Below are 12,905 nucleotides of genomic sequence, written 5' to 3'. Positions count from 1 at the left end.
TTTCTGCCAATGGGGCCTGAGTTTCTGTATTTTTAACAAGTTTACAGGTAATGCAGATGCTGCTGATCTGAGTAGAAAAGATCTACAGGCCAATAGCACTAGATTTAAAGGCAGCTGAGAGACAACATATGGTACAAGGGGCCTGTTAACAGAGCAAACTGTTGTCAACACTGATACTTATCAAGGACAATAAATCCTAAGAAATCGTCAACAATTAAGTTACCTGCTATTCCCAAAGACCATGAACATTACAAATATAAGTATATGCTAACTTCACTTTGCTGTGAAGTGTAAGTTTGTCCAAAACTCATGGCAAAGCATATTTGGTAAAAGCACTGGCCCTAGAGTCAAAAGCCTATGTTGGAATCCCTTCACAGCAAATTACTTTTCCTTTTGGCCTCAGTTTGCTCATCTGTAACTTCACAGGGTTGCTGTGAGGATTACATTCGTATATGTAATATTTGTTAAGCATAACATGGGCACCAAATAATAATTATTATTGGTCAATTTAGCATGTTTACTATCTATAAGTGATTACCTGAAATCTTCATCAAAATACCCTTAATTCAGCTAGTGGAATAATTTGTAATTTTATCATTACTTGTTTTAGCAAAAACTTACTATTTTTCAGAACATTCCCGAGCTTCCAACACCTCTAATGTAGTATAATATTTGAAATATGCTTAAAACTGTTTTATATCTGCTTTACAGATTCTAAGTTCTTTACAGGTTTATTAATCATTCCATGTGACTCCTAAATTGATGAATTTCTGTAACACTATATAAATATGAAACATATGAATTGTCTTCACTAAATAGATCTTTACCTTCTCATGCAAGCCTAGTGTGTTTCATTTAAAAGCAGTTCCTATAGAATAAACCACTCCCTAATCATCCCAGATAGTTAAGTACATTTGTATAAAAGTAGCATAATTTAGGAAGAACACTTTGATCATTCTAAATTCTTCGATTAAAAAAAATGTTTTACATATTTTTAAATATATCAGCCAATTACAATATAACTAAAATTACCTCAAGCACATGCATAAAATCTTTAAATATTCGTTTTCTTTCAGATTCTAGAGTTATATCCTCAAATGCTGGCTCTTTTACAAATCTCTCCCGGATCTGAAAAATTCAGATATGCAATAAAAATATGAAAACTGAGAAAAATATACCAATATGACTAAAAAAACAGCAAGTGAAAACTGGCAGCCCAGCCCTCTCAGTCTTTATTTCCATTCCTCCAGTATTTCTAAATGCCATCACAGCTGAGTTCACAATCTTCAAATAACTTCAGTTTATCTCTGTAGCTATGAGAAAGAAAAAGATTTTTATTTTCAACTGTAAAGGAAAAAATTTGTAAGTATACATACATCTTCCCAGACAGCATCCAATTCTATTGGAGGAGTAGCTTGTTTCAACATACTCTTAAATGCAGATTCTTTTCGTTTCATCTTCCGAGCCTCCTCTTTTTCTCTTTCACGTTCACGGGCTTCTGCCTTTTCTAGTAACTTTTAGAAAACATATTTATATATATATAGTACAATTTAACTTGTGTTAAATTCATTATTCTCCCATCATCTATAAGGTAAGGGCCAATTAATTTTAGCAAAGGAATTTACTATCACTCACCATCTAAGTATATTATCTGTTACCTTATTTGAAAGTGTCCACTACTCTGTAAAATACTATTCCTATTCCCTAATTTCAGGAGTTTACATACAACTTAAGTATCTTTAGCCAAATGTACTAAGAACTGTTTTATTAATCTAGTTGTTTATAACAGTAAGAATGATAACTTACACTATTGAAAGCCAGCTTAATATTTCCTGCATCTAATGTGGTTGATCTTTTAGTTGAACTGATTATTGCCACAAAGTCTTCAAAAGTAGTATTTACTTCAACTACAAATCCTTTATCCTAAAAAACAGAAATCTTGTTAATATTAGTAACAAAAAGAACATAGTATTATTTTAAAAAATATGCCCCAGACTAAAAGTTAATAGTATATATTTACCTTCAGAATGTCTTTTATTATCTTCTTTTCATCATGATAACGTGCTTTAAGATCCTCAACATAAAACTTGAAAAGGTCAAGTGCAGTTGATCCTAATGAAAAAACTAAAGAAGTCAAAAGCTAGCTCTAATCAAAGAGCTGCAATTACTTTTTTGTTTATAAAACAAAAGAAAGCACACCCCATGCCCCAAACACAACCACCCTTCCCTGTGGCCCGTTCCAACTATTATAACTACAATTTAGGAAAAAGAAGAATCTCACCCGGCTGACCAAGCATATTAGTGAATCTAATGTCAGAACTAATTGTTGGATACAATTCCATCCAAGATGACATAGAATGCAGTTGTCCATGTTCATGCAGTTCATCTAAAAATATCTGGGGGAAAGGGACAACAACAACAAACTCATTACATATTCAAAAGCCTTATTTAAGGACTTTGGAAATGTTGGTATAACATGAATAAAAATATATGTTAAAAACAGCAATATATAAAACTCTTCCACCAGTGTTATCACAAATGTGTTTAAGTGCAACTGATACTTGCTCTTTGATGAAAGTAAAATCTGCTTTTACATAAACTATTTTGGACTTCAGACAAAAGGTGTGCATTACTTTTACAGACTTCAGTTTATGTGCCCCTTTAAGACAGATCATCATTTCTAGTTTATAAATATGTATACAAGTAAATTCAAAGCACTGTTTATTATTACAAATAATGAGGCTAAAGAAGGTACATGCACTTTTACTGTAAAATGTACTTTTTGTTTTTAAACATAACACCTAATGTGTTCTGGAAGATTTATTTTTTATTTAATTTTCTTTTCTAAGAGGAAGATATATAATTTTACTAAAGCAATACATAGAGTTTAGGGAACTAGAACTTAACCTCCATGTCTGATTTTAAAACCTATTTCTTTTTTTCTATTACTGTTATAACAAACAAATTTTTATAGCCTCACTTTATTATTATTATTTTTACTATTTGCTTACTTTCAGGGCAACATATTGACTTCAATAGTCTGCAATTTTCACATTTTCTGCTTCCTGAAATCCTTATAGAGTTTATTTAATGCTATAAATGTCCCTAAACTATGGTACAAATTTTGTTCCTAAAATTCCTATACCTGCACTGTTCAATACCACAGTCGCTGGTCAAATGCAGCTGCTAAGTATCATGAAATATGACTCTGAACTGAGATGTGCCAGCAGTATACAACACACAATGATTCTGAAGGTTTATTACCAAAATATATATTGGTTGCATGTTAAAATGAAAATATTTTAGGTATACTGGGTGAAATAAGAGGTAACTAAAATTAGTATTAGTTAAATTAATAAGAAATTACAATCATGTATGTGGCATACAAATTTTTATTGAATAGCACTGCCGTGAATGATACCAGACATATAGCCCCACTTCTCTCCAAATGGGAATAAGCATGTCGATTTAGTCTCTATATCCAAAATTCTTTCTCAAACTTAAAATTTCTATCCTTTCATCCTTACCCTTCAACATAAATGAGAGCTTAACAACACCCCTGCTATGTGATCACTTAGTGATCACACTTCTCCCTCTGTGGAATCCTTAAAATAGCTTGGAAACCATCTTCAAAGATGCTCTCTAGTATCTAAAGAATCTACTCTATCATATCTGCTTTGCTAGTATTTCTGTTTTACTTCTTGGCTGCGAAGATCTGATAAGTAATAGCATTTTGACACTGAATCTACTCCAGTAATGATAGAGTAGGAAATGGCAACTCATCCCAGTGTTCTTGCCTGGGAAGTATGATGGATAGAGAAGCCTGGTGGGCTACAGTCCACAGGGTTGAAAGTCAGACATGACTTAGAAACTAAACTACTACCACCACCACTGTTTCAACAGCCAATCTAACTTGAGTGATAATTAGAAATCACTTGAGGTTCCTTTTAAAATATGAATTAAAATAAAGATACTTATAATTTACATTTTAAAGATCACCAGATAACTTTGATATGAATTCAGGTTTGAAAACCATTATGCTAAAACTGTATGGCTTTTACTCTCTTTTATTGGGTTGGCCAAAAAGTTTCTTCAGGTCTCTCCTAAGATACTATGAAAAACCCAAACAAACTTTGTGGCTAACCCAGTATTTACTAACCCCATCTTGGGAAGGATGGGGACAAGATGAAAAGCAAGCTGCTTCAAAGATGGCTGAGGCTGGTTTTCAGGAAGAAGGACATCTGAAAATTGCAGAGTATTGAAGTCAATATGTTTCCCTGAAAGTAGGCAAATAGTAAAAATAATAATAAAGTGTGCCTATAAAAATTTATGTTTAAGTTATAATAGTAATATGGAAAAAAAGAATAGGTTTTAAAATCAGACATGGGGGTTAAGTCCTAGTTCTCCAAACTCTGAATGTATTGCTTTAGTAAAATTATGTATCTTCCTCTTAGAAAATTAAATAAAAAAATAAATCCTCCAGAACACATTAGGCCTTATGTTTAGAGAAGGCAGCTCCCAACGCTGGCACTAATGACTTCTTGGAGCTCATAAACTTTTCGGGGGCACAATGCAGGATGGGAATCCTGTACATTGGGAAACGTTTATCAATACCTCTGGCCTCTATCCAATTAGATGCTAGTCGTAACTTCTCCCCAGATCATGACCATCAACAAAATGACTAGTTCAACACCACTCACTACCTCAGTCCAACTCAATAATCTCTTTTCCCTCATCTCCTTCCTTGTTTTTGGTCTCCTTATATATTGTCCATGATATAACTACTCATATATACTTGAATAAACCTTCAAAGATTTTACTTAGTAACAGAATACTTCCATCTTTTAATTCTTTCTTCATTCCTTCCATCTTGACTGGTCTCTCTTACCAAAGAAAAGCTAGTCTTTAACCCTGAACTATCTAATCAAAACATCAGTCTAATTTTGCCCCTACCTTTAATCTGGGCTTCAGCCTAAAATATTTAATCTGATTCTTAAGCTTAAAATATAGCTTTGTATCACGTTAGTATGTGTCTGGCATGGTTTCTGATTACTACTAATATAATTGGACAGAGAAGCCTGGCAGGCTACAGTCCTTGGGGGGACATGACTTGGTGACTGAACACAACAAGCACACACGCAGGCAAAAGCATGTTCTATTGGTTCTGCGACAGACATTCAGCTCAGTAATCTTCCTCTGCTGCTCTACTTCCTTTAAAAGGTCTATGTACAACTTGAAAGAGATCTACTGAATCAATTTCTGAGGGTGAGGCTCAACAACCCCTGGTTTTAACAATACTCCAAATGATCCTTTGGGAAACTACTAAGATAAAAGAAAACCATCAAGAGAAGTAAACGTTACATTCTTATGCAATGAAGACTGCAATAATGCTATTGGCTGTGGCATTTAAGGTGACTGGTGATCTTAGGCACCATGAGGAGCTGCACTTATCCTAATACAGGATTTAATGAAAGAGATCCAGTAATTAAAACATGACATAGATGCAAAATAAGGCTATACAGAGAACCTGTAATTTTAGCTCCTCTGTATAGTGTTTAAGAATTATGCTGCTACTGCTAAGTCACTTCAGTCGTGTCCCCACAGACGGCAGCCCACCAGGTTCCCCCGTCCCTGGGATTCTCCATCCTCAAAAGCATACCACAGCATTTCCTACAGTTCTTTAAAGAACTAAAAATGAATAAGTACTAATGACTCATCACACATTTTATTTTCAGTCCTCCCTTATGCTATTGATTCCTCTTTCCTGAGTGAAACCATACCTATCAGTGTTCACTTTAAATACCAAATCTGCTATAGCCTTCTGTGTTTCTCTTGCCTGGAATGGCTACTCTCCTTAAGTGGATTCACAACTAACTGTATAATTTAAGAATTAATGTCTATGGATCCTCTGCAAAGCCCAAGTTAATGATCTGAGACCGGGATTCTCAAAATTGCTTATATCACTCTTAAAGGTCATTAACCATATTACAAAATTAAGCTGAAAAACAGAACTTTTAAAATTACCTGAAAAGATTCTCTATTTTTACGCTGTCGTCTCCTTTCACGAAGCAAACTCTTTTGTTTTTCTTCTTCCTCTTCCTTTTCTAAAGCTCGAATGTGTTCCTCAAAGCAAATTAATGCATCTTCTTTATCCATATCTAGAATTTTTATCAGTTATAAAAAATTAAAACAAATATCAGTAAAGAAAGAGGTTTATTTGCATTAACTTTGCATTATTTGTATTAACTTTGCATTATTTGCATTAACTCCCTACACAACGTTCAAATTCACTTTATCTGAATACTTGTATACTCAAATATAACTTTTAATTATCTAAATAGGAAATGTTTATGGAAAACTTTTTATTTATATAATTATTTCTTGATCTTTTATTTATTTCCTTATGGCCATGTGCACAGCTTTCAGGATCTTAGTTCTGAGGAATGAAGTATTTCTGGCCATATTAGTAAACAAGGATTTAACAGTCATCAGCAATTGCACCCTCCAATTCAGGCCCTTAAGGGCACTCAGGAAAGAGAAGAGTATCTGTAATCTGGCAGCCATGAGGCTGCAACCACTCCCTAAACTGAGTCCCATGGAAGCTCAGAATGTGGGATAAATACACAGGATACTGGCCCCAGAAAGCTGAGATGCATATTAAAGGAATGATTTCAGTGAGCCCAGACTCTTGTACCTTCCCAAGCACAGAAGAGTGCTGAACTCCTAAATTCCTTGAGGTATCTGTCTTCCTTTAATTAACAATCATTTTCTGACTTTCAGACTACCTGCCCTTGTTATAAAACTTCTCTATATCCTGGCTCCTCCTCTCGCCTCCTCAGAGCAGTCTTCTCATGGTTATTTGAGATGCCCAAGTCTACTGGGCTTGAAATCCTAAAAATTTCCACCAAATAAACATAACTCTCAACTTCTAGGTGGTCACTATTTTTTAAGTCTACAGCTCCCTGATTCAGGGATCATGCCCAAGCCCTCTGCAGTGGAAGAGCAGAGTCCTAACCACTTAACTGTCAGGGAATTTCCACATGGAAAATTTCGAAAAGACTTCATTAAAACATACTCTGAATTCAAGGATGAAACCAAGACAATACATACGACACAAATAATGAAAATAGAATTGTGATAAATTGGTTAGCAATATCAGAATTACCCAAAGAGCTTTTCAAGTATAAAATTCTATGCCTTCCCTCAAACCTACTAAAGTATGGTATTCAAAAGGGTAATCAAGAAAGCTGTAATTTAATAAGCAACTAGGTAGGTCAAAAATAAGACAGACCTTAGGGAAGCTTACTACAAGATAATGCTAATGCATTTTTTTTTGCCTTTTGCGAATCTCTATAAAGCCATTACCTCAAGAGCACAGAATGATAAATCTGGTCACTAATTTAGTTCCCATTAAACCACAAATAAATAGCAAGGCAAAATTTCAGGTTTGACCTAATAAATATATTTCAGTTATACTTGATAAAGCTAACTTCAGATTTTGGGGAAAATATTTTGTATTGAATCACAAAACTCAGAAAGAAATACCCTATCTGGAAACAAAACAACTTTTCAGGAATGGACAAACAATTATGCAAAATTCAGTTAGTGATCTCATTAAAAAAAAAAAAAAAAAAAAAGTGACCAATTTCCCCTGCTAGCTGCTGCTAAGTCACTTCAGTCATGTCCAACTGTGTGTGACCCCATAGACAGCAGCCCACCAGGCTCCCCCGTCCCTGGGATTCTCCAGGCAAGAACACTGGAGGGGGTTGCCATTTCCTTCTCCAATGCATTAAAGTGAAAAGTGAAAGTGAAGTTGCTCAGTCATGTCTGACTCTTAGCGACCCCATGGACCGCAGCCCACCAAGCTCCATCCCTGCTAGACAACTGTTTTAAAACTATTCCTTCCATTTAGTTGTAACTCTTACTCTGTAATTCCTCATCTTCTGCAAAAGTTGGATTATCCATCAGATACTGCTGGGCTTCAGACCAAGTAGTAGAATATGTCACATTAGCCATGTTGTCAAGTATGTTTTTTAAGGCTTCCCAATTCCTCTTTCGCAACTGCTTTGCTTGCTCCTAAAAAATATGAATGTATGTTTTAACGTTCAAATAAAGCATAATGTATGAAATGCAATCAATAAAGGTTTCTTCACATTCTGATGTCCAAATTTCAAATGCTATCCATTTGCTTTAAATATCAACACTCTTTACCTTTTCAGTACTCTTGCCTAACTGCTTCCCTCTTACCTTCAATTTGTTTAACTTCTCTTCTAAGACTAACCTGGAACTCCCTCTCCGCCTCACAAAATCTCTCTTCCCACAACTATGTATTGTAGACACTATCCAAACAAAAGTTACTGCAGACAAATCACACAACAGGTAAACGATAATGTGTTCAACCACTTTCAGTGATGTTCAAATTTTTGTTAATAATACTTACATTTCTATAAGTCTCCTGGAAGACTGGATAACATATAACTTAGTGAATAATATAGACATGAGCAAAACTAAATGTATTTGCAGGACAGTATTTCAAAAACACTACCCTACAAATACATTTTAATACAAATACATTTTAACAATTACACATTACTGCTGTTCTTTTAAAATAATCATAAATTAATGCCTTGTAAGGAAAAATACTGAGTATTTTCTAAACTCAAACAAGCTAAAAAAAAAAAAAAAGCATTTTCTAAGTGGGCAGAAGACAGGCAATTAATGACAATCTAGATATTAGCTACTTCAGTAGTTGTGGCAAAGACTTAGTTGCCTGTGGCATGTGCGATCTTCCCTGACAAGCACTGAAAGCATGTCCCCTGCATTGGCTGGTGGATTCTTAACCACTGGACCACCAGGAAAATCCAAGAGCTACCTATTTTTTAACTTAACTTCTAATAAACAGATCTACAGCACCATATATAGTAGATAAACCAACAAGAATGGACATGTTATAAAGTAACTCCTAAACAAGAAACATGTTGTTTAATCTATAAATACTGTTAACAGTGAATAATACCTTTTCTTTTTTTGAAAGAAAGAATAAAACATCTTCATAGATTTCAAGACGATCACGTTCTGATATTGCATTCCAGACTTCCATCTCTCCAAACATTTGCTCTGCTTTTCTGTTTGTTAAAAAGATTAAATGTTTCTGCATTATACCATAAAAAGTAATTTTAAACCATTTAAATTTTATTCTAAATTTAACACCACCAGATGAACACTCTTCCACTCTTAAGTTCATAATGGTATTATACAGGAAAACTTTTTGGTAATTAAGAAAAACAAGACAGGTTAAGTCTTGATTTCTCCTTAGAGACAGTGGGGATAATTGAGCAATGTTTTGCAGTTAGGACTACCTCTATTTCTTAAGGCAGCTACAGAGACTAACAAACCACCCATGGAACTAAATTACAGACTTCAACAAACTCTAAGAAATTTAGTTAACAGATAAAATAAGACTACTTAAAGAAATGAAGAGTTCTTCAATAAAGCTTTTCCAGAAGAGTGAGGAAAATAAGAAAAATATACAGAAAATGAACTCAGTACCTCGTTGCAAAGATGTTAATACTGAATTATTCACAATCTTAAATAATAAAGCACTCAAAAATGAAGAATGCTACATAAATGTAAATTTTCAAAAAATGCTACACGTAATAAAAATGGCCCATTTCTATTCCACAAATATAAAAATAATTGAACTCTTATATTAAGGAGAAAGGAGTCAACATTTCATTATTAAATAAAAGTCTCCTTTTTTGTTGTAGTCCCTAATTAATAACGAAGTCCTATAAATTCCACATTTAGCTACTGATTGATCTTTTATTTTATGAAACTACCACATTCACAATCCCTTAAGCTTTATTTAATGAGCATCTACTCTGATTAGTTACTGTACTTAGCAAAAAGTCTAACATGGAAACAGTACAGTAAACATACAACATAATCAGCAAAAATCTTACTTGTATCTAGTTGTGGAAGTCATTTTTTCATGATTCTCAAGAAAACGCTGAAAGGATTCCTTAGCCTCTTTGTATTTGGATCTTGCTTCTTCTTTTTCTTCTTTCTCTGTTTGGACTTTATAAGCATTAAAGGCCTGCTTTTTTTCACTCAACTTTGCTAAAGCACTAAACAAAAAAAAAATCATGTAAGAGTAAATGAAGATGATCAAATGTTAGTGTCTTGAAAAAATAATTTCATTCACAAATTAAGAAAATTTCAGTAAGTTACTGAACAGAAAATAATTTCTCCTTTAAAAATTAATTCTACTATCTATAAAAGGGTGCCCACATTGTGTGACAAACCTTTTTAACTTTTGGTTCTTATCAGATATAAAGCAACTCTATTATTGGTATCCAAAATAACAAGAAGATCAATGGGAATAAAAATTTACATTATTTGACACAATTTAAATTCTCTAGGCTTGCTTTGCTCAAAGTAATCAAAAAACCAAAGTATTACCTATATCGTGGATCATTAATGATCATTTTCATAGCTTGCTCCCATGAAGCATTAGATGGTACACGCTGAAAATCATTTAATGAAAAGTTAAAATTTCACACAAAACAATACTCACTGCAAACATCAAGCACTTCCCTTTGCAGGAGTTTTAAAAAAGGTCTAAAAAATAATTTATTGACACAAGGCAAATGTGTGTAACTGTCTATAGATTAAAAAGAAAACTTAAAACTGAAATTTAAACAGACCATTAATTTAAACAGGATATTAATACTTTCTTAAGACTACTGATTAGAAGACAGAAAACTTTTATGAATAAAAGCTTTAAAGACTGAAGTGGAATGTGCTATATAGTACCTTATATATTTTTTTGGTTGGAAGTTTTTAAAAAAAAGTTAAAAAATTTAGTTCATTCTCAGTCAAAGCTATTTACAAGATTAGTATTTTTAATAAAAGCATCAAGGTACTAACTGCATTAAAGGATAATTTCATTTACTAGATACTATATATCATATAAAAATCTACAATATAAATACCTTTTCTTTTAATAATTCTTTAAATGCTTGCTTTGCCTCCTCTTTCGTATTCCACGTATACGTTTTTTTTGCTGGTTGGCTTTCTTCCTCTTCTTTTTTGGGAGTAAAACTAAAGAAAGATTTATACGTGGTATTTATAATTTAAATAAACATTTGCTTTACTTCGGAAAATAATGTTTTAATTACTCTTTGATGTTTAGGTAAAATTTGACAATTTTAGAATAAACTCATCTGTAAGAGACACAAATACTAGTATATATTTAATGGAACACAAATACTAGTATATATTTTCTCTAACATTGTTATTCAGACCTTGCACAAAGGCCAAAATAAACATTTATATTATAACACTATTTTCACTACTCCACAAGTTTATACTTTCTAATGGCTTATAAAACTTAATGCTCTCATTTTTGTGTCTTAGTAACAGGCTTTGGGCAAGCGTGCATAAAATAAGATGCAGAGATCAATCTAAATAGAGGTTGGCAAACTATGACCCCTGAGGCCAAATCCAGCCTGCTGCCAATTTCTGTAAATATAGCTTTATCAGAACATGACCCTGCTCAAGAGTTTGCATATTGATTATGGCTGATTGGGTACTGCCTCAGCAGAACTGAGTCACTTTGACACATTATATGACCCACAAAACCAAGTATTACTCTTTGAAGGTTTATGAAAAAGTCTGCCAAACAGTGATCTCAAACAGAAAAGAATTACCCAAGAATTATGAACTATACTTGGTTGAGCCATCTTTACAAAAAGTTGTATAAACATTTCTTCCTTTACAGAAGACAATGCTGGGGAAAAAACACACCAGAGGAAAAAAAAAAACAAAAAACACCTCAATCCCCCATAGTTAAGCTGAACGTATAGGGGAAGATTATGGAGTATACACTAACAAAAAATATAGGTAACTCACACCCTCTGAATCACACCCGAAATACAATTAACTCATCCCAATATTAGTTTGGAATACTTAAAATTATCAAAAATATTGGAAACAACATGGCCAAAAATTACCAGCTGTAAAATGATCTATGAGTAATTGAAATCAAGTTTAATGACTCAAGCACTGTAAGGAAACAGAAAAAAGGAAGCAGAAAACAACTGATTGTTAAAAATGTGAAAAATTACTGTGAAAAAATAGGATAAGTACAAAAAGATGTAAAAGAATATTACTCTAAAAGGCCTAAAATGTCTACATCTACTAGTAGGAGATTACTTAATGTTCATATAAATGTCTGTCATCATTCAACATGATGGGATATGGATCTGTAATGATGTGGATGCCTCTGATATATTTTAAAAATTAAAAATATGCATTTATTTTAAATGCATAGAAAAAAGGCAGAAAGATAGAATAAAAATCTTAACTTTTTTATGCATTCAAATATACTATATAGATATCTTTTTAAAGCTTCTAAACATAAGAAAAAAATTTACAAAGCTATTTTCACTTTGGAAAATGCACATTAAAAATTAAAAAAAGTTTATAAAAAGAGGAAGGGAGATGAAAGCAATATACTTAAATATTAAGATGGGTGATCATGTTTGGATCTTAATATCATGGCTAATATTTTACATGTGGGTAACTTTCAAGTCAAGCAGCATAGCTCAAAGTTACTTTTTATAGCTATAGAAAGCACAGCCATATGAAATGAGAAACTGTGAACTTAGAGATGCAGCTCTCTGGCTTTATTAAAAAGCTGTACCAATTTAATCCTATTAACAGTTTTCCTATACATTGTTAAATGTTATCTTGATTTTTCCGTATTTGTTCAGTATCAACTTATAGCAACTTCCCTGCAGTGCTGTGCTAAGCCATAACTCAGACTTAAACAGACTCACCCCATCACCAGCACTGCTTTCTAAGCTTAAGTGGAATAGTCTTGCAGCACTTTGAGAGCATGA

At 33.1% G+C, this 12,905-nt stretch overlaps 1 protein-coding gene across 12 annotated transcripts in view; it reads right to left on the bottom strand.

Moving 5' to 3' along the window:
• PRPF40A (pre-mRNA processing factor 40 homolog A) overlaps positions 1 to 12,905 on the bottom strand; it is a 58,682-nt gene that overhangs the window by 5,180 nt on the left and 40,597 nt on the right. For 8 of the 12 annotated variants that reach the window (XR_011569498.1, XM_070799557.1, XM_070799574.1 and 5 more), the window contains 11 exons: positions 10,995 to 11,103; positions 10,462 to 10,526; positions 9,963 to 10,127; positions 9,017 to 9,125; positions 7,926 to 8,076; positions 6,025 to 6,158; positions 2,282 to 2,396; positions 2,021 to 2,124; positions 1,807 to 1,923; positions 1,377 to 1,514; positions 1,033 to 1,128 (listed from right to left, as the gene is read on the bottom strand). Coding sequence is in view for 11 of the 12 variants with exons in the window: in XM_070799557.1 (XP_070655658.1) it covers positions 1,033 to 1,128; positions 1,377 to 1,514; positions 1,807 to 1,923; positions 2,021 to 2,124; positions 2,282 to 2,396; positions 6,025 to 6,158; positions 7,926 to 8,076; positions 9,017 to 9,125; positions 9,963 to 10,127; positions 10,462 to 10,526; positions 10,995 to 11,103 (1,303 nt within the window). In the remaining variant the exon portion in view is untranslated. The remainder of the gene's footprint in view (positions 1 to 1,032; positions 1,129 to 1,376; positions 1,515 to 1,806; positions 1,924 to 2,020; positions 2,125 to 2,281; positions 2,397 to 6,024; positions 6,159 to 7,925; positions 8,077 to 9,016; positions 9,126 to 9,962; positions 10,128 to 10,461; positions 10,527 to 10,994; positions 11,104 to 12,905) is intronic. The other 4 variants (XM_070799565.1, XM_070799582.1, XM_070799526.1 and 1 more) reach the window with 1 other exon arrangement.

This window comes from Bos indicus, chromosome 2 (assembly GCF_029378745.1).
Source record: "Bos indicus isolate NIAB-ARS_2022 breed Sahiwal x Tharparkar chromosome 2, NIAB-ARS_B.indTharparkar_mat_pri_1.0, whole genome shotgun sequence".
NCBI lineage: Eukaryota > Metazoa > Chordata > Mammalia > Artiodactyla > Bovidae > Bos > Bos indicus.
This window is presented reverse-complemented; position numbering and strand designations above follow the sequence as displayed.